The sequence below is a fragment of the Muscardinus avellanarius genome (assembly GCF_963383645.1).
Source record: "Muscardinus avellanarius genome assembly, chromosome: 12".
Taxonomy (NCBI): Eukaryota; Metazoa; Chordata; class Mammalia; order Rodentia; family Gliridae; genus Muscardinus; species Muscardinus avellanarius.
This window is the reverse complement of record NC_137798.1, coordinates 30527158-30554471: the sequence shown is the minus strand read 5'-3', so window position 1 is coordinate 30554471 and position 27314 is coordinate 30527158. Positions and strand designations below refer to the sequence as shown.

At 48.4% G+C, this 27314-nt stretch overlaps 1 protein-coding gene across 1 annotated transcript; it reads left to right on the top strand.

Moving 5' to 3' along the window:
• Nucleotides 1-728: 728 nt before the first annotated feature.
• LOC308270976 (uncharacterized protein) lies at nt 729-27314 on the top strand (the record flags this gene model as incomplete). Its single annotated transcript, XM_080707113.1, has 11 exons — nt 729-783; nt 1485-1632; nt 2053-2188; nt 2366-2620; nt 3028-3161; nt 6145-6353; nt 20467-20580; nt 25340-25490; nt 26161-26296; nt 26523-26777; nt 27171-27314. The coding sequence occupies 11 exons, from the start codon at nt 729-731 to the stop codon at nt 27312-27314; spliced, it is 1737 nt and encodes a 578-aa protein (XP_080563239.1).

The window sequence follows — 27314 nt, the reverse complement described above, 5'->3', positions numbered from 1 at the left end:
GACTTTTTTCAGGTGTCTTCACTCCATCCCATACCACCCTATCACACCCCAACGTCTGTGTGTGTGTGTGTGTATGTGTGTGTGTGTGTGTGTGTGTGTGTGTGTGTGTGTGTGTGTGTTACTGGGAATTGAACCCAGGGGCATTCTACCTCCAAGCTACACTCCCAGCCCTTTTTTTTAAATTGGAAAGGCTGGCCTCAAGCCTTCTATCTTTCCTGTCTCAGCTATGCACCGCCATGCCCAGCCACCCCAACATCTTAAATTCACCATATATATATAAATAAGCAATGCAGGGAATTTGTATTCAGAGGGACCCTTGAAATTCCAAAGGACTGAAGCTCTAATCCCAGAGGCATAAGGAAAAAGAGAAGGTAGGCAGCATTCATGCCTTATCAGGGTTACCAGGGGCTTCAGTGGACAGAGGGTCCTGGGACACAGTGTTCAAAGGCTCCTGCCTGCTGTCCCGAGTTCCCATCTCAGCTGTCAGCACTGACTCAGCACTTGGAAGTCATGACCTTGGCTTGGATTTCTCCCTCCCCACCCAGATCACTGGCAGTTGGTGGTCAAACCCCCTGTGGAGCCCTGGTGATGAAACCTATCACACCCCCAGGAGAATGGGACAGTGGATTCTCAAGCCCCCTCCCACCCCTTCCTTCCTCTCTCGGGGACTAAAAGTCTGGCAGGAGGAGGCACCAGCGCCAAGGACGACGGGACGGCTTCCAGGCAGGATGCAGGGGCTTCTGCTTCTGCTGTCCTTAATCCTACTGCCTGGAGCTGAGGCAGGTGAGTGACCCCTCCTGACCTCAGAGGCCTCAGCCCATCCTGTAGACTCTGGAGCCACACCGCCTTGGCACATCCTAATCCTCTATCATTGAGCAAGTTATTCATATTTCCTCGGTTTTCTTGTCTAGAAAATGGGAATAATATTAATACCGACCTCACAGAGTTGCTTTGAAAGTTAAAGTAGTTAAAGTACAGAAGAGCCTTAGAGGTGGCCTCGGCACATAGAAAGTACTATATAAATAAGCTCTGTGTGAGTTCATTCTGCGGCCCATGTGGCAAAGCCCAGGAGGTGAGGGTGCTCATGCCTCCGTTCTTAAATGCTGCCCATGAGCTGGGAAGCTCCCTGAGGAACAAAGCACCAGGGAACCTCAAGGAGCGCCCCTGCTCACAGCAGAGCATCTTTCCTCCATGCTGGTCTAGTCTGGAGCAAGCCTTGTTCTTCCCTGTGGCGGAGGAAGAGCAAGCTGAGCCCGGCGTGGAAATGGGTCTTTCTTCAAGCCAGCAGGGATTCCAGCAGGGCCCCCAGGGGAGCCCTCCTCCAGGGCCTGGAGCCCCACAGACCCAGTCCTTACCAACAGCCCCTCCCTGCCATGCGTCACCTCTCCTGGCCTCCCCACCCTCCAGCCTTTCTAAAGCCACCAACCTGGTGGGCGCACTGCAGGCTCTCCACACAGGGGTAAGTATGGAATGCTCCCTTCCAGGGAAGATCATTGGAGGCCAGGAGGCCAGGCCCCATTCCCGCCCCTACATGGCGTATCTTCAGGTCCAGAGTCCAGAGGGTCGGCACTCGTGCGGGGGCTTCCTGGTTCGAGAAGACTTTGTGATGACGGCAGCTCATTGCTGGGGCAGGTGAGAGCTCGGGAGCTCCCCAGGGAGCCAGAGGCACTGGCCAGAAGAGTCCCAGGGAGGAGCCAATGGAAGCGTGAAGCAGAGACCAGGTAGGACAAGGCAGGGGGAAGGTAACCAGCCAGTGTAAATGAGAAACAAAAATCATAATCAAAATGAACTGGAGGAGATGGACAGCGCTCACTGGGGCTCGGCACAAACCCAGAGGATTTCTCAATTTAATCTGGAGGAGCAAAGCTTCAGGTCACCATTTCCAGCCCCAGCTCTGGGCTGCTGAGACACAGGGCAGGGCTCTGCGCCAGGGCCCTCCCGTCCCCCCACTCACTCCGGCTACGTACAGTCTTGCCCTGTCCACGCTGCACAGTGGCTGGCCCGTAGACCCTGCTGCTCATACCTTGCTGCTCCCGGGCTTTTCCTTCACAGCCTTATCAACGTCACCCTGGGAGCCCACAACATCCTAAGGCAGGAACGGACCCAACAGCACATCACTGTGCTCAGAGCCATCCCGCACCCCGACTACAACCCACTGATCATCCAGAATGACATCATGTTGCTGCAGGTACTGCGAGTCGTGCCTGGTTCTCCAGCCTAGCCGCTTCCCTCTGGGTTCAGTAGCATCACTGTTCCCTGAGACCACAGGAGAGGAAGCCAGGACAGGGTCCCGGGGTGGTGGTGGGGGAATGGAGTGAGCACTGTCCAGGCAGTCAGCAGAAATGCCCCCCACTCTTCCCCGCAGCTGAGGAACAGAGTCAGGACCAATGAAATGGTGAGTCCGGTGGCCCTGCCTCAGGATGAGGAGAGGCTGCAGCCAGGGACCCTGTGCTCCGTGGCTGGCTGGGGCCTGGTCAACCGGGACAGGAGCGCCAACAGACTCCAGGAGGTGGCGCTGAGAGTGCAGGAGGGCCAGGCTTGCAGCCTTCGCTTCAGAACCTACACCAGCCAGTCTGAGATCTGCGTGGGAAACCCTGAGGAGAGGAAGAACGCCTTCAGGGTAGGTGCATGGACATCTACCATAGTCCCTGGGACCAAGGGGCCTGGGCAGAACTGGGGCCACAGGAACAGACTCCAGCCCTACAGCTTCAGCCTGGGGGCCAGACCATCGGGGAGGGGTAATTATTTCATCAATCCAGTCTCTGGAGGAGTGGGTGGAAGACCCATAAGCTGTACAAAGGGGGAAAAGGAGGCACCTTGATTCAGACTGAGCTGCAGGTAGTAACCATAGTGGGAGGCTGAATCCCAGAGGCTGAAAGATCCAGAGTCTTTACTCCTGCTCCCCACACCCCATCTCACACACAGCAACTGCAGGAGCCCACCCGCCCTGGCCTTCTCTGGGAGCCAGGGCTTTGGTGTAGAGAGCAGGGAGGCCCGGCTCAGTGCCCTTTCCCTCTCTGCCCGCAGGGGGACTCCGGAGGCCCTCTGGTATGTAATAACAGGGCCCAGGGCATCGTCTCCTATGGCGACAGAAGGGGGACTCCTCCAGCTGTCTTCACCAGAATCGCAAGCTTCCTGTCCTGGATCAACAGGACAATGGAGCTCTTCAAACCACAGGATCAGACTGAGATCCCCTATGACTGATTCCTTTTCTCTGGGGCTTAGTACAGCTCCTGGGAATTGCCAGAGCCTAAACAAATGTCACATCTAGAGTGTAAATATTTGTTCATTAAACATCATTTTGTACTGTCTTAGTCTGTGTGAACTGCTATGACAAAATACCACATATTGGGTGGCTTTGAAAAAAACTTTTTTTTAACAAGGGATTGAAACTCTGAGCTATACCCCTGAGCCTTGTGTGTGTGTGTGTGTGTGTGTGTGTGTGTGTGTGTGTGTGTGTGTGGTACTGGGGGTGGAACCCAGAGGCTTTCTACCTCTGAGCTATACTCCCAGACCTATTTTATATTTCATTTGGAAACAGGGTCACACTAAATTGCTGAGAGCCTCACTAAGTAGCTGAGGCTGGCTTTGAACCTGTGTGATCTCAGCCTCCCAAGCGCAGAGATTACAAGCTTGCACCACCATGCCCGGCTTATTTTTTATTTTGAAACAGGGTCTCACTAAGTTGCTGAGAGTCTTGCTAAATTGCTGCAGCTGGCCTTGAACCTGTAGTCCTCCTGTCCAACTTCCCAAGTACTAGGATTATAGGTGTGCACCACTGCATCCAGCAAGAAAAATTATTTCTCACAATTTGAGAGGTTGAGAAGTCCATGATCAAGGCTCCGGCAGACTCAGTGTCTGGTGAGGGCGACATTTGTCCTGGTTCATGGACAGTCATCTTCTTGAGGTGCAGAAAGGGCAAGGGAGTCCTGTGGGGTATCTTTTATAAGAGTAGTCATTCCATTCACTAGGGCTCTGCCCTTATGACCTAACTACCTCCTAAGAGCCCTACTCCAAACACCATTACATTAGGTCTCAACGTTTAAATATTGGTCTGACAAAAACATTCAGTCTACATTAAGTATACAATAAATGTGTGCCGGAATGGAGCTGAGCTCCTCTAGGAAATGAGGTCTTTCCCCAGGGTAAGTGACTTGCCCCCTAGACCCTGGGTATCAGGATGAGTTTCTTCCTCCATTTAGCCATGCATTCCCCTCTCTCCTTTATCTCACCTTCCCCTACCAGCTTGGAGAGCATTAGAAGGACATTTACAGGTCTCAACCTGTGGGTGAACCCCCTTCTCCATATTGAGCTATGCCCAGGTTCAAGCAGTATGCCATAATTGCACAATTAAGACAGAACAAAGGGAAAGAAATGAAATTCTGTTAAAGGCTCAATTTAGTGTATGGTAGAGGCAGTATCTCAAATAAATAGAAAACAATACGCTTTTAATAAATGGTATTAGAATTACTAGCTATTTAGGTTTGAAAAGAGAGATAAAACTGGGTCCACTCCTCATATCATACTCCAAAACAAACCTCAAGTGGCTCAGAAATCTAATGCAAAAAAATTTAACTATACAAGTACTAGAAGAGATAAGAAACAAAAAGATGCACATATTTAAACAAACACTCATGTTCACAGGAGCACAATTCGTAGTAGCCAGCTGACAACCGTAGCTCTTGTACCATACTAACCCACTGTACTGCAAGTCAACACTGACATTTTTCAGTGTCATGAAGGTCTGTCTGCTTCACATTTTTGATACTATGAAGTTATACAAATTCCACATAAAACATTGACTAAAATAACAATTCATTTTCCCTAAACATTAGCTCATGACTGCTTAAATTAATATTATATTCAAATAAAAGATTAAACTAATCATACAATTTAAAACCAAGCTTTAGACCTTTTAAAGTAACTGTGCAGAATTAGCTGGGAGGTTTTCCTAGGTACATCAAAATATTAATTACCCCTTGCAGAGTGACATTTACCATCTGAACTTTTGCAGTTTCTATAATCTTAAGTGGAATAATCACTGAACAGATATTTTATCAAATCCAACTGGTTTAAGCCGGGCGTGGTGGCACACACTTGTAATCCCCGCGCTTGGGAGGCAGAGACAGGAGGATCACATAGGTTCGAAGAGAGCCGCGTGCGCTGGCTTAGGAGACCCTGTTTCCAAATAAAAATGTAAAAATAGGTCTGGGAGTGTAGCCCGGAGGTAGAAGGGCTTCCAGGAACCCCAGTACCACAAAAAAAAAAAAAAAAAAAAAAAAAATCCAACTGGTTACATACAGAACTGCTTCGGTGAATTTTGTCATTATTTTATCTGTAACTCTTATCAGAAATCCATTTGTCTAATAGTCAATGTAATCCATTTGTCAACAAAACTTTAATCAACAATACATCTTGCCGGGCGTGGTGGCGCACGCTTGTAATCCCCGCGCTTGGGAGGCGGAGACAGGAGGATTGCGCAGGTTTGAAGCCAGCCATGCTGGCGTAAGAGACCCTGTTTCAAAAATATAAAAATAGGTCTGGGAGTGTAGCCCGGAGGAAGAAGGGCTTCCAGGAACCCCAGTACCACCAAAAAAAAAAAAAAAACAATACATCTTTAACAATCCTCAGTCTTTCTGTGTTTGCTAACTGCCTGCCCATAGGAATTACCTATTACTTACATGTTCTGGGGGATGACAGTCTCATTATTAAATGTTTGCATTGGCAAATGGGAAGAACACTTGCTGGTGGAAGGGGAGGAGGGGAGAGCATATCCCCCATCAGTCTTTATCTCTGTGACAGTTACCTAGACCCCCAGAGCACTGCCTGGTCTCAGACTCCATCCTGCAGAAAACCAAGGGCAGAAATATCTTATTTGACACCTTTCTTGTGTGTGTTGTGGGGGGCAGTGTACTGGAGATTGAATCCAGGGGCTTTCCACTTCTGAGCTATACCCCCAGCCCTATATTATTCTTTACTTTGAAACAGGGTTTCGCTAAGTTGCAGAGGGCCTTGCTAAATTGCTGAGGCTAGCCTTGACCCTGCAGTCCTCCTGTCTCAGCCTCCCTAGTACTGGGATAACAAATGTGCACCACCATGCCCAGCTTCAATTTACACCTTTTTTCCCCAGTAAACACTTCCAAGGCAGCTTCTTGCCTGTGGCTGCCCCACAGGGAAGGTTTCTGCAGACTTCCAAAGGCACTCGATACCTACTCATTCCCCTTGCTTCTCCAAATCCTCCGGCAGCCCACCCCGTACACAAGCCCACATTCAGGCACAAGCCCAGGACTTACACACTCCCCTCACCGCCTCACCAGGCCCTGACTCTGACATGGGCGGGGCTGTGCTCCAGAGTAATCTTCCTCTGAGGGGAAATGCTTAGGTAGCATTTGGCTGCCTGCATGCACTGTTGAAAGCTTTATTGCCTTTAGAGAAGTTTCCCTGAGCTCTGAAGCTCAGCTCTGCCCTGCCCCCCTGAGCCCCCTCCCCGCCCAGTCTTCTGAGGCCACCTGCTCCCAGGCGCTTCACCCTGTGATCAATCACTTCCCCCTCCTGCTCCTTCTCCTCCCCCTCCCCCCTCCTCCTTCTCCTCCTCCCCCTCGATTCCTCTTCCTCCTCCTCCTCTCCCTCCCCTCCCCCTCCTCTTCCTTCCCTCCCCCTCCTCTTCCTCCCCTCCCCTCCCCCCTCCTCCTTCTCCTCCCCCTCCCCCCTCCTTCTTCTCCTCCCCTCCCCCCTCCTCCTTCTCCTCTTCCTTCTCTTCCCCCTCCCCCCTTCCCCTTCTCCTCCCCCTCCTCTTCCTCCTCCTCCCCCTCCTCCTCCTCCTCCTCCTCCTCCTCTCTCTCCCTACAGATCCCAACAAATGACTATGAGGGGCAGTCTCCTTTCTGGAACCTGTCTTAAAGGAGAAGAACACTGTATATCATTATGCTTTTTTCCCCCTTTAATATTGTGGATTGAACCCAGGGGCATTCTACCTCTGAGCTGCATCCCTAGCCCTATTGTATTTTTTAATTTTTGAAACAGGGTTTTATTAAGATATAGAAAGCCTAACTTGCCAAGGCTGGTCTTGAACCTGCAAATCTCTCTCAGTTTCCCAAATACTGGGATTACCGGCATATGAGACCATGTTAGTCTCATACTTTTCCTTTTTTTTTTAACATATGACTATTTTTCTCCAGGAAATAATTTCAGACATGCCACATATTTGTTTGTTTGTTTGTTTGTTTGTTTGTTTGTTTGTTGTTTGGTCTTGGGGACTGAACCCAGGGGCATTCTACCTCTGAGCTATACTCCCGACCCTATTTTTTGTTCTTTATTTTGAAACAAGGGCTTACTAAGTTTCAGAAGGCCTCACTAAGTGGCTGAGGCTGCTCACGAATCCTCTTGTCTCAGCCTCCCAAGTACTGGGGTTACAGAGCTTATTCCACATATTTAAAACCTGTGTTTTTGTGGTGGGGTGTGGTCTTAAACTCTTCCCTCTCCTCTTCCTCCAGGGCACTCCATGATTTGAGCTGGAGGACATTTGAGCTTGATAAGCTTTTCGTGAACTCAAGTGTATTTTCCTTGGTCATGTGGAATGACGCCAGCAGAGTATTGTGTGATTTATTTTTAAAAATGGAGCCGGGCGTGGTGGCGCACGCTTGTAATCCCCGCGCTTGGGAGGCAGAGACAGGAGGAGCGTGCAGTTCGAAGCCGGTCTTGCTGGCTTAAGAGACCCTGTTTCCAAATATAAACATAAAAAAATAGGTGTCTAGGAGTGTAGCCCGGAGGAAGAAGGGTTTCCGAGAACCCCAGTACCACCAAAAAAAAAAAAAAATGGAAATTGTAGTATTTATGTTTGAATTGTATAGCCTTACCTTTCTGTTGATTTCACCCCAATTGTAGTTACAGAAGAGTAGGAGAGCAAAGCCCAGGGATCTGCAGAGTGTAGATGGATGTCACCCCAACACTGGGTTCGTCGGTATTTGTCCTTCTTACTGTTGTATCTCCAGGGTCCAGCACCACCCCAGGGTGCACTACCACACACTCATGCTCACAACTATCTATATTTTATTTTGTTTTGTGTGTTTGTGGTAGTGGGGATTGAACCCAGGGGCATTCTACCTCTGAGTTACACCCCCAGCCCTTTTTATTTTTTATTTTGAAACAGGGTCTCACTATTTTTTTTATTTTTAAACAGGGTCCCACTAAGTTGTTGCTAAGTCTTCTCCAGTCTCAGAATCCCAACTACTGGGGTTACAGGTGTGCTCCACCATGCTCAGCAATTTTAATTTTATACACACACACACACACACACACACACACACACACACACACACACATAGATATATTGGCAGTACCACGGATGGAACCCAGGAGCATTGTACCTCTGAGCTTCATCCCAGCCCTATATTTTATTCTTTATTTTGAAACAGGGTCTCACTGAGTTGGTAAGGGCCTCGCTAAATAGATGCGGCTGTCCCTGAACTGCAATCCTCCAGTCTCAGCCTTCCAAATGCTGGAGTTACAAGCATGTGCCACCACACCTGGCAACCATTTATCTCTCTCTCTTTTTTTTTTTTTTTTTTTTTTTTTTTTTGGTGGTGGTACTGGGGTTCCTGGAAGCTCTTCTAACCTCTGGGCTATACTCCCAGACCTACTTTTATATTTTTATTTGGAAACAGGGTCTCTTAAGCCAGAGAGGCTGGCTTCGAACCTGTGCGATCCTCCTGTCTCCGCCTCCCAAGCGCGGGGATTACAAGCGTGCGCCACCACGCCCGGCACCATTTACATCTTGAGAGATGGAGGAGCAGAGTCTTCCAGTCAGCTGCCTTCCCCTGGACAAACTTCCCCTAAACTTAACTTCCAGGAGGATTCGTTTTTCACCCCTGGAGTAAGGCATCTCCAACAGATTCTTGAGATGAAAGGATATGGTATACATCAAGTTTATTACAAACTATCTGTTTTGCAGATGTTATCAGTAAATATTTACTCTCTTTTCTTGTCCTTTTACTTCTTATGTCCCAGCTCTGGAACCAGGAGAAGAAATCTGCACCCGGAAACCTAACAGCCCTTAGTTTGGGACAACTATCTTTCTTACTGTTCTTTCAGTGACAGTCTACCCTCCTCCCAGGGAAAACTCTGTTCTACATACACTGTCTTCAGGTGGTTAAGAGTCCATTCATCTCCCACGATCCTCTCTTTGGGGAATTCACCTTATAGGCCAAAACTGGGACTTCCTAGCCACAGCCTCCAGCTGAGCTAGCCTGTCAGGCCATGAAAAAAAAAAAACAACAAAAAAACAGACCGGAGCTGGGTGCAGTGGCTCACGCTTGTAATCCCAGCATTCGGGAGGCTGAGACAGGAGGATCGTGGTTCACGGCCAGCCTCAGGTACTTAGTGAGGCCCTCTGCAACTCAGTGAGACCCTGTTTCAAAATAAAGAATAAAAAATAGGGCTGGGGGTGTAGCTCAGAGTTAGAATGTCCCTGGGTTCCATCCCCAGTACCAAAAAAAAAAAAAAAAAAATAGACCAGTGGGAGGAGAAATCCAATCCTCTGACCTAGTGAGCATGCCAGGAGACATTTAGGGTTGGGGGCTTGGTTTCTGGAAGTGATGCCAGAGATCTATCCACTGCAGACACCATTGTACTCAGGATAGTGAGTTTTATAGGAAAGACAGAGGAGAAACACCACACGGTAGTAATCACCCTTAACTAGAGCCCTCCTTTCCTTAGAAACAAGAACGGGAGCTGTCTCAACAGGCCTCAACCCTCTCTCAGTTGACTCTGAGGGCATTCATTTCCCATCCAGATGAAGAAATTTGTTTCTTATCTCTTTATCTTCCAAAAATACCCAAAAGTACAAGGACCTGGGCCTCACTCTTCCATCAGAAAATGCTCAAGGGAATGTAGGAAAAAACTGCCTCCTCGTAGAGTCATTCTAGGGACTGAGGACCGAGGGCTGCGTGTGATCACCCAGCCCCGCCCCAGCTCGGCCTCTGCCCTCTCCACTTTCATCTCTGTGTCACCTCCGTCCTGAGTGTGTGAGAAGTTTTCTCACTGCCCAGGAGGCGCTGATTGATAAAGGAGGTCATGACCAGGTATGAGATATAAAGTATGACCATGTTGGAGAGTCTTGTATTTATGTAACAATCTCTTGCAAATCCATGGAGACAACATAGCATGATGTTTGCCAGGGTTAGGGGTGGGGTGGATGGTGGAAATATATTGTTGCTACAGTGGTGCAGAATTTCAATTTAGGATGATGTCTACAAAGGGTGGTGGAGACAGTTGTACAACAATATGAATGTAGTTATCGTCACTGAACTACACACATAAACAGTTAAAATGGTAATTTTTATGTTTCAGGTATTTTGTCACAATTTCTTTTTTTAATTTTAAAGAATCTCTTATAAAAAGAACTAAGATGATGAAATAAGATGTTATCTGGAGGAAGTAGGCAGCAACCACCCTTGCCCAGGGGAGGCATTGCTGGGCTTCTTTTTCCTTTTGAGCATAAATGACCAAGAAGAAGAGGCCCCACATCTGGTGAGTATCACGCACACCCTCACAGGACCTTAATTCCAACTTTCTCCCCATAAACATGATGCTGAACTGGCCCTGAGACTGGCCCAGAGCAGCTGTCTGAACAGGGGCTGGGCTGGAGAGGAGAAGGTGAGTTCAAGCGTGAGGGAAGAGGCATGGGGAAATCTTGTCCATTTTTCTGAATTTATCCTACTTAGAAATGACTGGGATTCATGGGTACACATACTGATTCTTTTCCATCAAATTTGATAAATACCCATCCATTATTTTTTTCAAATTCATTTCTGGTTCCTCTGTCCTCACCTTCTGGAACTCCCTTTACACATATATTGCATATAGTATCCCACACGTGTCTGCGCTCTGATTATTTTGCTTCTTTCTGTTCACAAAGTCCTAAGGCAATTATAAATTTGTTAGTAAACATGTCACAAAAGCAGCCAAACTTCTCTCCCTACACAATGGCTGAGCTCAGACACAGAAGCTCCTGCCCTTGGTCAGAGCAGCAGAGTTATAATCAGCCCAGTGTGGGTCCACCAAGACAGAAGGGGGACACACGAACACAGCTGTCTGCCATTGTTAACTGGTCCTCAGCAAACCCTGGGAAAATGGGTTCCTGAGTCACATGTAGGCTGGAAGCCCAGCCCAGAGACTGTCACAATAACTCAAAGGAAAATTATTTATCAGAAAAATGTGATAGCACTATCAAAGATACAAAAAAAAATCAGCTGCAGAAACTGTGAAAACACAGTTCTATGTGACAGGATGTGCTCGAATGATAAACAGCTGCTGTAGGGGAAGTGTTATAATCTATCATCTTTGATTTTCTATGCTCAGAAAACTTCATAAATTTTACTTTAGCAGATGCTTAGTAACCCAACATGCCATATTTTGCTATTAAGTAACAAAATATGTTATTTAATAATTACCCAACATTGCTGAATATACTTATGATTTGCAAAGTGTGGTGGAAGGGGGATGAAGGAAAATTAGTAAAGTTACCAAGGCAAGAATACTACAGTACCAAATACTACAATACCAAGGCCAGATGTGGGGCCTCTTCTCCTTGGTCATTTATGCTCAAAAGGAAAAAGAAGCCCAGCAATGCCTTCCCTGTGCAAGGGTGGTTGCTGCCTACTTCCTCCAGATAACATCTTATTTCATCATCTTAGTTCTTTTTAAATTACAAGAGATTCTTTAAAATTAAAAAAAACAATCAGGTCTGGGGCAGAGAACAAGAATGGGAGCATACTTTACATATTCTAACTTTGGTGTAATGATTGACCCCACAGTACAAGCACAGCAGACGTGCTATGCCTGGCTTCACATAAGATTTCAGAAGTCTTCTTGACTCTATGTTGAATTATAAAAGAATCAAGAAAAATAATCTAAAATGTCAGGCTGACTATAGTCTCTGTAGAAACATCCTTTGAAATACTACATCCCAAAGCTGACAGTGGTGGCCAGGCGTGGTAGCACACGCTTATAATTCCAATACTTGGGAGGCTGAGACAGGAGCATCTGGGTTCGCAACCAGCCTCAGCTACTTAGTGAGGCTCTTTGCAACTTAGTGAGACTCTGTTTCAAAATAAATAATAAAAAAAATGAGACTGGGGTGTAGCTCAGGGGTAGAAGGTCCCTGGGTTCCATCCCCAGTACCACACACACAAAAAAAGCTGACAGTGTCTGAACACCTGGGTACAGGGACCTGCAGAGGAAGCCGTGGCTGACTCCTCACCAGAGGAAGGAAGCTGGGAGAACAGTTCTGCAGGCAGGTAGGACAAGATGACAGGAGAAACTCAGAATGAGTAGCAAACCTGTTTCTTCTCTTGGTCTCTCCTTACTGTCCCCAGCTGAAACTGAGGTGTTTCAAACCTTTGAAATATCAAGAGATTGAGAAGAACATTGATTTTGTCAGAACGACCTGAGGCCATACAAGGTGCTCAAACACAGTTGCCTGTTATATCCCTCCTGTGAAGCTCTCTTGTTCCAGAATTTCCTTATCTCTAATTTCCTTATCAACACCCCACTCCTCACCCACCCTCACTCCTCACTCACCCTCACAGTTTGCTGGTGTTCAAATTGATCAAGAAATGTCTGGGGAGCATGCCAGACCTGGAGAAACTGGGCCCGGTCGTAAGACCCTGGGTCCCAGGCGGGGGTCAGGCAGGGCACGCCAGACCCCGGAAGAGCCGGAGCCCGGGTCACAGGACTCTGGGCCCCGGGCCGGACCCCACGGAGCACGCCAGACCCCTGGAGAAATCAGGGCCTGGGCATAAGACCCTGGGTCCCGCGCGGGGGTCAGGCGGGGCATGCCGGACCCCGGCGGACCCCGGAAGAGCCGGGGCCCAGAGCCCGGGCAGGATCACGCGGATCATGGCAGACCCCTGGAGAAACCGGGGCCTGGTCGCAAGGCCCTGGGCCCCGGACGGGGGTCAGGCGGGGCATGTCAGACCCCTGGAAGAGCTGGGGCCCAGGCTGCAGGACTCTGGGCCCCAGGTAGAGTCGTGTGGAGCAAGCTGGACTCCTGGGGAAACCAGGCACGGGTCACAGTGCTACTGAGTGCCTGAGCCCACAACCTCTTCAAACCACACATACTGTCTTCTCTTATTTTAAAAAAAAGGAAAAGAAAAAGAAAAAAGAAAAATATCAGAGAGGGGTCAAGAAGGCCGTGGCAGATGCCAGGGTACTGGAGATGAGACAGAACTTATCCAAATGAACTGGAACTTTTGGAAAAAATTTCTCGCGAAGGAGGACTGCTTCTTATCTACATTGTTAAGAATCTTGGACATCACCTGTAAGGAGAGAGTTTAGCGGAGACCTAGGAGAAAGGTGGTGTTGAAAGTGGTCTCCGCAATGGTGGTGGAGACTTGTATTCAGGAGAAGCAGAAATCGGATCCTACCAACCTTATTTTTTTGGAGAAATTACACCAAATGTCAAATGCTACCGTCACGCATGCTTAGGAATACTGGACAACATTCAGAGTGGAAAAAGAGCTTGGGAAAGATTTGAAATGGTGGAGGCAGTGGCAATGGCAGTGGCCAGTACTCAGGGGAGGCAGAGATCTGATACATTACACCTGGAACCTTTGAAGTAATACCCCAAGAGGCAGAATGCTACCACCACGCACCCTCAAGAACATGGGACAAATGGCTGGGCGAAGAGGGTGCTCAGATTGGAGCCTGCCGAGGGGTGAGGCTGGTGCTGGAGCCTCCGAGGCCAGGATTGGAGCCTGCCGAAGGGTTAGGCTGATGCCGGGGCCAGCAAGCCAGAATCGGAGCCTGCCATGAGGCAAGGCTGGTGCTGGGGTCTTCGAGGCTGGGATCGGAGCCTGCCGAGGGGTTAGGCTGGTGCCAGGACCAGGAGGCTGGGATTGGAGCCTGCCGTGAGGCAATGCTGGTGCTGGGGCCTCTGAGGCCGGGATCGGAGCCTGCCGAGGGGTTAGACTGGTGCCAGGGCCAACAGCCAGCATCGGAGCCTGCCGTGAGGCAAGGCTGCTACTGGGGCCTCCGAGGCCAGGATCGGAACCTGCCAAGGGGTTAGGCCGGTGCTGGGGCCAGCAAGGCCGGGATTGGAGCCTACCGTGAGGCAAGGCTTGTGCTGGGGCCTCTGAGGCCGGGATCGGAACCTTCTGAGGGGTTAGGCCAGTGCCGGGGCCAGGAGGCCAGGATCAGAACCTGCCGAGGGGTTAGGCTGGTGCCAGGGCCAGCAGCTGGCATCAGATCCTGTCATGAAGCAAGGCCGCTACTGAGGCCTCCGAGGCCGGGATTGGAGCCTGCCAAAGGGTTAGGCCAGTGCTGAGGCCAGCAAGGCCGGGATCAGAGCCTGCCGAGGGGATAGGCCGGTGCCGGGGCCAGCAAGGCCGGAATTGGAACCTGCCGTGAGGCAAGGCCGGTGCTGGGGCCTCCAAGGCTGGGATCGGAGCCTGCCAAGGGGTTAGGCCGGGGCCAGGGCCAATGGCCGGCATCGGAGCCTGCTGTAAGGCAAGGATGGTGCTGGGACCTCCAAGGCCAGGATCAGAGCCTGCTGAGGGGTTAGGCCAGAGCCGGGGCCAGCGGCCAGCATTGCAGCCTGCCATGAGGCAAGGCCGGTGCTGGGGCCTCTGAGGCCAGGATTGGAGCCTGCTGAGGGGTTAGGCCGGTGCCGAGGCCAGCGAGGCTGGGATAGGAGCCTGCTGTGAGGCAAGGCCGGAGCTGGGGCCTCCAAGGCCGTGATCGGAGCCTGCCGAGGGGTTAGGCCAGTGCCGGGGCCAGTGGATGACATTGGAGCTTTCCGTGAGGCAAGGCTGCTACTGAGGTCTCCAAGGCCGGGATCGGAGCCTTCCTTAAGGCTAGGCCGGTGGTGGGGCCGCCGAGGCCAGGATTGGAGCCAGCCGAGGGATTAGGCTGGTGTCAGGGCCAGCGAGACCAGAATCAGGGCCTCCCATGAGGCAAGGCCACTGCTTGAGCCAGCAAGGTCTGGATCAGTCCACCAGGTAGCCAGGCCACTACTGGGGCCGTCAAGAGTAGGATCGGTACTTGCAACATGGCATGCACAGAGAAATATCGCAGAAAATAAAAACCAGATGCTTCCCCTAATCAGCAATAACTAGAAGGAAAGGGGCACCAGGAAGAGGTCGAGCTATAGAAAGGGCCCTATAGTGAAGCAATTAAGGTGACCAATCAGAGGGTATGGAAAAGGGGAGGATGGAGCCTCTTTAAAAAGCAAGAGGTACATAAACATATGTATCAAAGTTAATCACCAAACAAGCATGGGATTGAGGGAGGGGGAAGGAATGGGATAGGGACTGGATGAGGGCTAATTGGATGATGTGTGCTTGTATATCCTCTCAAGTCTTGTATTCCAATGTGATATATGATTATAATGTACCAATAAAAATAAATTTAAAAAAAAAAAAAGAAAAAAAGAAATAGCTGCAGCACTAGCTTTTGGCTAGGGTGTCTTAAAAGAGACCAGTGCTTGGCATTGATAAATTTTTTAAAAATTATTGGGCTCTTGAAAAAACTAAGCTCCACAACAAGGGTAGGTTTGGATGGAGGACACTAATCTAGGAAATTGAATTACAGATTGCTGCTCTATCTGGTGATCAATTGAACAGAATCTGACCAAAGGAGAAAGGACCCTACATCTGCTTAACATCAGCACACCCACCCCGGTGGTCTCACCCTTCTGAGAGCCCAGTACTCCACCAGGCGGTGGTGGCCACGCTCACCAGAAATGGCCTAGAATTATGGGTCTTGCAACACATGAGCCACACGCCTTTCTGAGGGGAAGGGAAGGCAGATGGTGAAGGCTGTTTCTGGAGGATCACTACAAGTCAGGAGGAAATTAGTGGTCACTGAGTCTGACCTCATCACTTCACCTCAGGGATTAAAAAGCTGGAAGGAGCAAGCAATTGCCACTTTAGACCTGATCATGAGGAGGTAGAAGGAAATAGGCAGATAAGGAAAAGGCCTTGGTAGAAAAAAGTTAATTTCCTGAGTTTCCTGAGGGGCGACAAATGCCTGAAATTTCAAAGGCTCAGAGATAAGAAGGATCAGAGCTTCACAAAGCCATCCTGAGTTTCCTAATCAACAAACCCACTGAGCAAGTCTGGCATTCCTGAAAGGAGACCCTTCAAAGGACTTGCAAATGCCCTATGCAAATTCTCCTTGGCATCCCAAAAGTCACCCTAACCAAAAGCAAACTTGCAAGCGGTCAGGCATTGGCCAGTCAGATGGCAAAAGGGGGACTTTCCCGCTCTGGACCCCCTCCCCTTTTGGGGAGCTGTTCTCTCTCTCGCAGGTCAGGTCGTGTTGGCCCTGAGAGAAGGCAGAGTGCATCTGAGGGCACGTGGCTCAGGCGACTCTCGAGTAGTGACCTGAAGGCCTCTGCTGGACATCATGGCTGGCCAGGCCCCTAGGGGTGACCTGCACCTCTTTTCTGGCAGATCGCGTGGACTCTGGGAGAAAGTAGTTTGCAACTGATGGGCACTTGGCTCGGGCGACACTCGGGTAGTGACCCTGAAGGCAGCTACTGGACCCCGGAGTTCCGACCGCCCCTATGGGGTGTTCGGCCACTTTCCTCTATTCCCTTCTGGCAGATCGCGTGGACTCTGGAAGAAAGCAGCCTGCACCTGAAGGCAATTCGGCTTGGGCTACTCTCAAGTATTGTCCTGAAGGCAGCTGCTAGACCCAGAGTTCCAGCCCCTTTGCGGGTGTTCAGCCACCCTTGCCCCATTCCCTGCTGCTTCCAATAAACCTTTTACTCCCCTTCCTGAGGTCTGCGGGTGTCATTCTTTGCTCACCGTAGACAAGAACTCGCCGGGTTTTCTCTCAAGAAACCCCCGTTTCAATCAGACTGGGAGAAGATGCTGCCTCTCCTGTTCTTCTTGGCTTACCCGGCAGCACTGAAGGACGGAAGTTACTGCCCCCAGGCTAGAGGCCTGGTGTCTGGCCGCAGGAATGCTTCCAGAGTGCCCAGGCAGGCTATCTCGCTCTCATTCTCACTTTTTTTTTTTTTTTTTTTTTTTTGGTGGTACTGGGAATGGAACCCAGAGACATTCCACCTTAATGCCTTAATGTTATACCCCCAGCCTTATTTTATTTCTTATTTGAAAACAAGGTCTCACTGGGTTGACAGGGGTAGAGAATGGCCAGGTAGAGGTTGTGGTGGATCACAAAGCCTGCTCACCTCCCTCCCCACTCAGGGCCAAGGCAAATAGTGACTGTATTAGCCAGCACGTATTTATTTATTTATTTATTTATTTATTTATTTATTTATTTATTTTGGTGGTACTGGGGTTCCTGGAAACCCTTCTACCTCCGGGCTACACTCCCAGACTTATTTTTTATATTTTTATTTGGAAACAGGGTCTCCTAAGCCAACGAGACTGGCTTCAAACCTGTGCGATCCTCCTGTCTCCGCCTCCCAAGCTCAGGGATTACAAAAGTGCGCCATCACACCTGGCTAGCATTTTAACAGCTATAATCTAAAAAAACTGACCACGTAACTCAGAGGAAGGAAGATTTATTAGCTCATGGTCTGGTGAGGCGAGGGATCATGGATCTCAGGGCATGGTGGCAGGAACTGGAGAAAGGGAGGTACCAGTGCAGGCTTTGTTCTCACATCATGGAGACCAGAAGCAAGGGAGAAAGACAGGAGGAGGAACCATATATAATCCCCAAGGCTACAGCCCCAGGGACCCACCTTCTCCAACTATAGCCTACTGGCCTGGGCCACTGCCCAGACAAATCTATTACGATGGATTTTCCACTGGTGAGATCACAACCAAGCCCCACTTCCAACATTGCCAACCCTATTTCTGTGAAGACTGAGGAGCACCCCAAATCCAAACCATTACAGTGACCAATCACCCCTTCCCTTCTGAAAAGCCAGGCTCTTGGGGAGGAAAGCAAAGAGTCGGTAGAAAAAAAGCCTAAAAGGGGAGATGTGTCCTGACCCTATCTGTAGCCTTCTTGTCCATAGGGTTCCCCACACACAGCTGGATGGAGTTGTAGCCCCAGATGTCCCCGCATTTCTGCTCATCTTGCACTTCCAGGTTCAGTTCTTGAAGTGTGTTTGAATTTTTGCCATTAGCCATTTCCTCCCAGGCTGTCACAATGCACTGCACTTTTGTAGCAGACAAGCTTTTCCTAAGCAAGCTCTATGTAGCCTCATCATCCAGTATTCCTGCCCTTCTTCCATTAATCTTAATACTGAAGACTTGAAGTGTCTCCAAACACCGTCTTTGCATAAGCCATTATTACCAGTGATGAAATCTAAACCATTCAGATCTCGGCTCAAATGAAGCTGTTGCCCCCTTGCCAGGACAGACCCCCAAGAGCTTCTCTTTTCATCCTGCATATCACACATCTCTCCATTGCAGTATGGTGCTAGTTGTACTGTAATTAGGGGCTTGCATTTGTATCTCCAGGGACACTAGTGTTTATCAAGCTACTTTTTGACTGATAGATCATGTGCAGGAGGGAATGAATGGCATTTGATTCTGAAACCCACAGTCTGGGAGAAATGGAGAAGTGATAGTCCAGCCAACACAAACATGGTCATTGAACGATCTTGTATGATAGCAAAGGAAAAGGAATAGAAGTTCCAGTCTCGGGAAGATGGTGTTAATTGTGTGTCATGTGACTATGAAGGAATCCAGACCACATAAAAAAGGTCATAAAATAAAGGGAGTGGGGCACCTGAAGGAATATGCAAAGTAGTGGCACATGCAATTCCAAAACACAAACTGAGGTTGTACTAACTACCGCAGCCTTCAATTCCCTAAGCATATATACTCAGGTATCAGAGTATTTCTCTCACAGGGCTGGGAAGAGCACAGAAAAGCTGCTCCATAGAACAAGGGCTGGGAGCAGAATGGAGGGTCCTCTGATTACTCAGATGTCCTAATAGGATTGGGACAAGTGCCATGAGGTGTTTTTTTTCCCCTTGGCTCCTTTGACTCCTGGTAAAAAATAAAGGAAGACAACGTAGTCCAATAAGTCCTAGAAGAGGTTAGTGATCATGGGGTGAATAATATAATAATACACTTGGGGTATTTACTATGCCTAATACTCTAGCTCCCCCCCAAAAAAGTGTCTTATATAACAGATGGGAGAGGGAGGCACTAACAGTAATGTAGAAACTTGTTCAAAGTCAAAAAGGTAGTAGGAGTGCTGCCAGGATTCCAGTGTAGTCTTATTCCAGAGCTCCTAGTCATGTACTTCATCCGGTTAGCTCCCAGGTACATGGCCGTATCAATGTGATCTTTACCTTTCATTGTGATATTTGTTTTGGCAAATCCACTTATCTCTTCTCCTATGTCATTCCCTTTAAAAGTATTGATCCTTCACAAGAGATCTTGGTGCCTAGAACATTCCACCATGGCAGCATCAATAGATCAACAAAATGTTCAAAACAAACTAGAAAAGATTTTCTGGATGGTTGTGTTAAGACAAAAGGAAATCCCAGAATAAGGAGAAGAATCATTATCAGAGAAGCCATTGTCTTCAAATACTGGGTGGGAGGGGTTAACGGAAAAGTCCAAAACTCGCTCTAATTGAAATTGCAGAAGGGGAGAGCACAGGAGGTGCCCTGAGGCTGGGTCCTCTGACTCCTCCCACAGTGTCACACTCAGCTCATCCTGGCAGCAACCACAAATCATGAGTTCCGTGCAGGCACATGAAAAGCACAGCTGGTGCCCTACAGACCTCCTCCAACAGACCCTAGATGTGAGACGATCGCCACTGATACAGGATTCTAGGTTGTGGGGAACCGTCAGTTGCTGGCCTGGCCAAAGGTTGAGAGATGATAAAGGGACAGACAGCATCACAAGATGTATAAGAGAAGCATCCCTAAAGGAAGAGTCTTCAGACAGATCTATGGACAAGAGGTAGTTGAGAAGTCCCTAGCATGAACACTCCATGAATAGAATGAAAAGAGATGATACAAAGCAGGGAACATTCAAAGACAACGGTCCCCAGATGTACAGTGAGCTGGCAACCCAAGTGGGAAAGCAAAACAAGGAACTCTCCCCAGGATCTCACCCTGCAGGAGCACTCCCACCAACATAGAAGGGGCCTCCCCGTCTTTTATTTCCCGGGTTACCTTGTTCACTGTCACTCACTAACAGAGACACAATTTAAGGAAGAGAGAGATATTCAGGCATAAAGGAAGGAGCCCAGAAGTCCAAAGACTAAAAGCTCATCTACAATGAAGATCAGAAGCAAAAAAAAAAAAGACTTTTGAGTAAGACTAAATAAAATAAAACTACAAACTATAGAAAAAACAAATTACCCATTCCCTATCCTTGAAAATAGAAGGTCTCATTGGGGGAGGCTGTCTTTATACATGAAACAAGCAAGGTGTCCAGTAGTCAGCTTTAGTTTCAATATAAAATTTATAGAAATAATAAGGAACTTCTGGAGAGGGAATGTTCACTGCATCCCATAATCACTAAGGAAGATGTACAATCATGGGAAACGCCAATGCGGATGGAGCCATCAGGGTCAAGCTCATTGCCTTCCTCTTACCTGCATGTGTTAGCCTCTCTAAAGAAGCCTACAAGGAGCAAGGTACAGTGGTTCACTCCTATAATCCCAGCTACTTGGGAGACTGAGGCAGGAGAATCACAAGTTTAAGGCCAGCCTGGGCAACTTAGCAAGACCTTGTCTCAAAATTTTCTAAAAAAGAATTTTTAAGGGGCTGAAGGTGTAGCTCAGTGATAGAATGCTTATCTGGTACCAGGTTCAATCCCCAGTATTGAAACAACAACAACAATAAAAAGATTAGTGGAATGGAAAATTTATGAGGTTCAGAACCTGACAAATTAAATTTTGAATCTTGCTGCTTTGTAACATTCTGAGCTTCCACTAAGTGTTTCATAATTGTGTATAGTAATACCCAAAAGGTATGTTATTAAGATTAAGTGAGAGCCAGGCGTGGTGGTGCACGCTTGTAATACCAGCACTTAGGAGGCTGAGACAGGAGGATCGCACAGGTTCGAAGCCAGCCTCAGCTACTTAGTGAGGCCCTCTGCAAATTAGTGAGATCCTGTATCCAAATAAAAATATAAAATAGGTCTGGGAGTATAGCCCGGAGGTAGAAAAGCCCCTGGGTTCCACCCCCACTACCACAAATAAAAAAAGATTCAGTGAGAGCCGGGCATGGTGGCGCACGCTTATAATCCCAGCATTTGGGAGGCTGAGACAGGAGGGTCATGGTTTGCAGACAGCCTCAGCTACTTAGTGAGGTCCTTTGCAACTCAGTGAAACCCTGTTTCAAAATAAAGAATAAAAAGCTGGGCATGGTGATGCACGCTTGTAATCCCCGTGCTTGGGAGGCTGAGACAGGAGGATTGCACAGGTTCGAAGCCAGCCACGCTGGCTTAAGAGACCCTGTTTCCAAATTTAAAAAAATATAAAATAGGTCTGGGAGTGTAGCCCGGAGGTAGAAGGGCTTCCAGAAACCCCAGTATCACCAAAAATAAAAATAAAAACAAAACAAAGAATAAAAAATAGGGCTGGGGGTGTAGCTCAGAGATAGATTGCCCCTGGGTTCCATCTCCAGTACCACACACACACACACACAAATTAACTGAAATATGCATGTTATTAAGATTAAGTGATAATGCCCCTGTCAGTGCCAAAAACTTTGTGAATATTCAATAAATTTTCCCTCTTCCTTCCTACCCTCGCTGCTACATTTTATTCTTTTTGTTTTTCCTTTTTCCCCAATATTTTTTTTTTCTTTTGGTGCTCCTAGGGTTCCTGGAAGCCCTTCTACCTCCAGGCTATGCTCCCAGACATATTTTTATACTTTTTTATTTGGAAACAGAGTCTCTTAAGACAGTGTGGGTGGCTTCGAACCTGCGCGATCCTTCTGTCCCCACCTTCCAAGCGCAGGGATTACAAGCATGCGCCACCACACCCAGGTCCCCAATATTTTTTAAAGAAGGTGCCACATGCAACGCCTCATGTGGATGTGTCTGGAGTCTTGGAAGCTTGACTACCCTATGTTCTCCTACAAATTGGCCTTGAGAGTTTGTTTGGAGGTTCTAGCAGGAGAGCGTAGCTACTCATATGCCCTTGACTGAAGACTGGTGCTCCTCTATTTGGAGAAGGTCGTCCTCGTCAACCGAGCATGCAGCTTTGGGAGGACGCACAGGAAACGGTGAGGGAGGAAGGGGACACCCACCTAGCCAGCCAGATCAGCCGAATCAACCCTGGCAACCAATGTGGTGACAGATGTCACAGCCAGATCACCCTCACATCCCTATTTTTCTAATTCTTTATTTGGATACAAAGATGGGCTGATCTTCCACTTTTGCCAGCATAAACAATGGCCTGCAGGTCATATCAGGCTTCCACCTCTTTTTGTAAATGAAGATTCACTGAAGCCCGGCTGCCGAGACCACTTGCTGCTTCTCAGCATCTGTGATGGTCTCCCATGCAGTTAATCGGCTGGTCCTCAACATGAGTGAAAAAGCCCTGAGAGAGAGTCATCTCTGGCCAAAGTACTCCCCCACTCTTAGATATTCTTTCATAACTATTATTCTTTTAGTAATGATTCTTTTAACTTTCCACACAAATTGCTCCGGTGATATAAGATCAGGACTGTGAGAGAAACTGAGTCCGTGGAAAATAAACTTTCTGGTAATTTGTCTAAGCCTCTAAACATCCTCGGCCTTGTTCAAATGGTAATAAAATCTAGTTGGAATTTAGATGCAGTGGCAGCATTCCAGTAACAGTAATTACAAAATGCAGACTTCCCCTCTATCTCTGACCTTCATTCTAATCATTAACTTACAACAAAAGCCCTAAGAGGGAGACAACCTGGTGCCTCTGTTTACCCCTCTCTTTGTGATCCTGCCTAGATACAGAGAAGACAAACATTGGGTGTAACATCAAAGCAACCTAGTTTATGAGCAACTAATACTACCCAATAAAATAGAGCTGAAGGCTAGGAAGATTCTTGACCTTTACACCCAGTATGAGTGCTGCCCGAGACAGGGAGGCACCACGTGGCTAAGAAATGAATATGTCAGAACAAAGGACAGATATAATAAATGTGTAAGTGTGAAAGAAAAGAAATATGGTGAGAATAAGAAAGGATTTTTGTATGAAGAAGAGCTTATCATAAGATTGTCCCAAATGGGAAAGAAAGGAATTAGAAAAATTAAAAGCAGGTTGCAGAAGGATTGTGGTATGAAAATGGATTATTAAAAGAGGAATAGGCTTCTAATAAGCCTATCGTTTGAGGAAAAGTGTTCAGCAGCTAGAGAAGTACATCTGACAACTAAATCTAGAAACTTCATGTTATTTTTTGGTGGTTACTTGCCAAACTGTGTTGTGAGTTTGCTTAAGCTTTCAGATTTTAGAAGGCAAGGCGGACGACACCTGGGAGAATTCCATCACATCCACCTGGATCGCCACATCTCCCCATGCCTGCCATATGGACTAAGCCCTAAAGATGGAAAGTTCCAAAAAAGTTAAAGAAGATTCCATGAGAGGCCTATTCTCCAAGCCCTGGGCGTGCCCATTTCTTCTGGAAGTTGCCCTTTGGAACTGCCTGTCTGCAAGATCTGGAGAAGATCCAAGCTAATCTCTTGGAGCTAATCTCTTGAATGCCGGACTAGTTTTTTTACCTTTGTTTACATGTCCTTCACTATTGTTTTGCAGTGATTGCACTCCCCTCCTTTTAATTACTACTAATCTCACTGGTGAAGGATATAAATTTTCTGGGTTCTTGTAATAAAGTGTCACTAGCTCAAGAAGCTTTTGTCCATGTCAGATTCTTTCCCAAAGCGCTGTGAATAGGAGCTTAAAGAAATTTATTTCATAGAGGGGAAAGAATCGCTGCAGATTAGTGGCTGCAGAACGGCACCTGTATCCTTGCCCATCTTTTCTGAGATAAATCGATCCTGAGTGGACTCATGGCCATTCCGATTGAGCAGCCCTCAGCACCCGGCCACACCCAGTTGTTCACAGGAGACCTATGACTGTTTTTGTGTGACAACAGCAAAGGTGAAGAGTTGCCAGAAAGTCAGTATGGCCCTCAAAGCTGAGAGTAACCTTTGCAGAAAAACTTTGATGGTTTCTCTTCTAGATTCTTCTCCATTTATGTTGTTGTTGTTGTTGTTGTTGTTGTTGTTGTTGTTGTTGTTGTTTGAGGTTCTGGGGATGGAATCCAGGGGCATTCTACCTCCAAGCTACATGAACAGCCCTATTTTTTATTCTTTATTTTGAAACAGGGTCTCACTGACTTGCAAAGGACCTCACTAAGTAGCTAAGGCTGTCCTTGAACCATGATCCTTCTGTCTCAGCCTCCCAAATGCTGGGATTACAAGCGTGCACCACCACGCCTGGCTTCCATTTATTTTATGTATTACTGTGTCTTTGGAGAGTGGCTTTGAAAGAGGAAGGTCCATGCCTCATCCCAAGAGTCAGAACTCTTTAGATCTGACCACAGCTTCAACAACAGTAGAGAAGAGAATGGAGCCATGAAAATTTCATTCGTGTGTGTGTGTGTGTGTGTGTGTGTGTGTGTGTGTGTGTGTGTTATATCCTGATAAGGAAGGAAACCAGCCCAGAGTAAAAAACAAAACTGGACGAGGCGGTTCTGTGGTTTCCAGCCCCCCCCCCATGTATTCTACTTCTGGGGCTATAAAAGCAGGGGCCAGGGAGAGGAGAACACACAAAGCTGATCATGGGCAGCTTTGCTGGAAAAACACAGGCCCTGCTCCTCTTTTTGGTCATTGTCTCACCTGGTGCAGCTGGAGCAGGTGAGTCTTGCCTGCCCTTCCCTGTCCTCTGGGTCTTCAGCTCTCATCCCAGATTTGTTGTCCTGGGCCAGAAAATAACCTAACAGGAGGATACAGGGTCCCTTTGCAAGTGTTCCAGGGGAAATCTCTGCCTGGAGGGGTCATCCTCTTTCCTGGAGTTCATGGCAGTTACTTCAAAATCAGAAAACTGATTCCCTTTCACCTCCTTTCCTCAAAATACCTACAATTCTGGTTCATGGCCCTTCTCCAACCTTACCCTTGTATTGAGGAGGTCAGAGTAAGGACATGAAGAAATGTCTATATGAAATGACAGCTCAGGTACAAGACAGATCATCCTGAAAAGTGTTCTAAAAAAGTAAGATGATGATTCACAGGCTGGACTGGGATAGAAACAGAGAAAGAAAAAAAGAAGGCATGCGGAGGGGCTGAGCTACCAGATGAGGATGAGGCTCCGGGGCAGACCCTCAGCTTTAAGCCCATCTTTCTTGCCCAGTTCTCTGTGGGCAGGCTCTGTAAGCCTGCAAGCAGGGCCCGGGGTTTCTCTGTTCCAGAGGAGATCATCAGTGGCACTGAGTCCAAGCCACACTCCCGCCCCTACATGGCTCACCTGGAAATCATCACCCCCTGGGGTTTTGCAGCCACCTGCGGCGGGTTTCTCATAAGTCAACAATTTGTGATGACGGCCGCTCACTGTAAAGGAAGGTAAGACACTTTTGACTTATTCTGTCGTGGTGTGAGGAAATAAAGAAAGCAAAATTTGATACAGCTGTGAGGCTGCCTGAGGAGAGGTCCTCTGCCCTGCTCACCTCTGGGTGGCCGGCCATGTGTGTTGGGAGGGCTTGGGCAGCTCTGCTTGTCATCTCCATCTTCAGAGGCAGCGCTTTACACAAGGCAGCCTGGGCTGGGCAGAGCCAACACTGGCCCTCTCACCTGCAGAGCCCTCTGGGTCCTGTGTCTGCGGGAACCCTGCCCTTCCTGAAAAGGCTGTGATCCCTGGGAGGGACTCTGTCCCATGTGAGCTACTGCTTCTTTTCTCTGCATCCTCCTCTTCCTCTCCCTCCTTCTCCTCATTCCATACTAAGGACTGAACTCAGGGGACATTCTACCTCCAAGCTACACCCCAGCCCTATTTGTTTTGAAACAGGGTCTTGATAAATTGTTTAGGCTGGCTTCAGTCATGTCATCCTCCTGTCTCAGATTCTCAGGTACTAAGATTACAGGCATGCGCCACCATGCCTGGCTTCCATGTGAACCCTGAGTCCCTTGAGTGGCACCACACTTGGAAAGAGAAGGATCTAGTGTCCCTTTGATCAGAATGGGCCCTTCTCAGGAGATAGGCACATTTCACTGCCTCTCTTTTCCCCCTCCACAGGAAAATTACTGTCACCCTTGGAGCTCATGACATAACACGGGAAGAATCCACATGGCAGAAGCTGAAAGTCGTAAAACAAATTGCTCACCCAAATTACAACTCTTCTGCTGGTCTCAATGACATCATGTTACTGAAGGTGCCATCGCCTTTCTTCCCTTTTCAATTCCCCTTCCCTTAGCCCTTCTCCTGCCTGGACCCTTCTCATTCTCGCTCTTCAACCTACTTCCTCGGGGGCCACCCTCCTGCTCCATGTCATCAAAGCCCTGCTGGGGAGAAAGTCTGGGCCCTGCCCCAGGGAGCCCTGCCCACAGGGCCCGCCCTCCACAGGGCTGGCAGTCCATCTCCTCTCCCTCCCCCCACAGCTGCAGAGGAGAGCCACTCTGACCCATGCTGTGGGGACAGTCCCCCTGCCTGTCCAGTCTGCTTTTATTCGACCTGGGAGAATGTGCCGGACAGCTGGCTGGGGGAGAACAGGAGTGGCCAAGCCAGCCTCGGATGCTCTGAGAGAGGTGAAGCTGAGAATCATGAAGAGCGAGTCCTGCCGCCATTTTCCATTTTATGATCGTAACCTGCAAGTCTGTGTGGGCAATCCCAGGAAGACAAGGTCGGCATACAAGGTTAGTACATGCCTACACTTCCTCCCTGCACAGGGCCACAGCACCCTTGGGTGGGAGCAGGTTGGAAAGTAACTCAGCATGGTGACTTGATGTCCATGTTGGTGGGTTCCTAGCACTCAGAACGGGAATCCTCCTTCTGGGTCCTAAGTTCCACCTCTAAGCCTTCCATCCAGTCTGCTCCCTGAGGCTCCAAAGGAGAAATGAAACGGGGCAGGGCCTGGAGCCTTACCTGGAGAGAGGACGCAGCACTAGACCCCTAACTGAGGGCTTCATGAGAGCCAAGACTCCTGAACAGACTCAGTAGCTTGAGGCTAGCTGGAGTCTGACTAAACCAAGCTGAGGAGAGTATAATGGGAAGGGTCTCTGCTAACAGTCTGCTTTCCTCACCCACAGGGAGATTCTGGGGGCCCCCTTCTGTGCGCTGGGGTGGCCCACGGTATTGTGTCTTATGGGCGAGGAGATGCAAAGCCTCCTGCAGTCTTCACTCGCATCTCCTCCTATCTGCACTGGATTGACAAAGTCTTAAAGAACTATTAG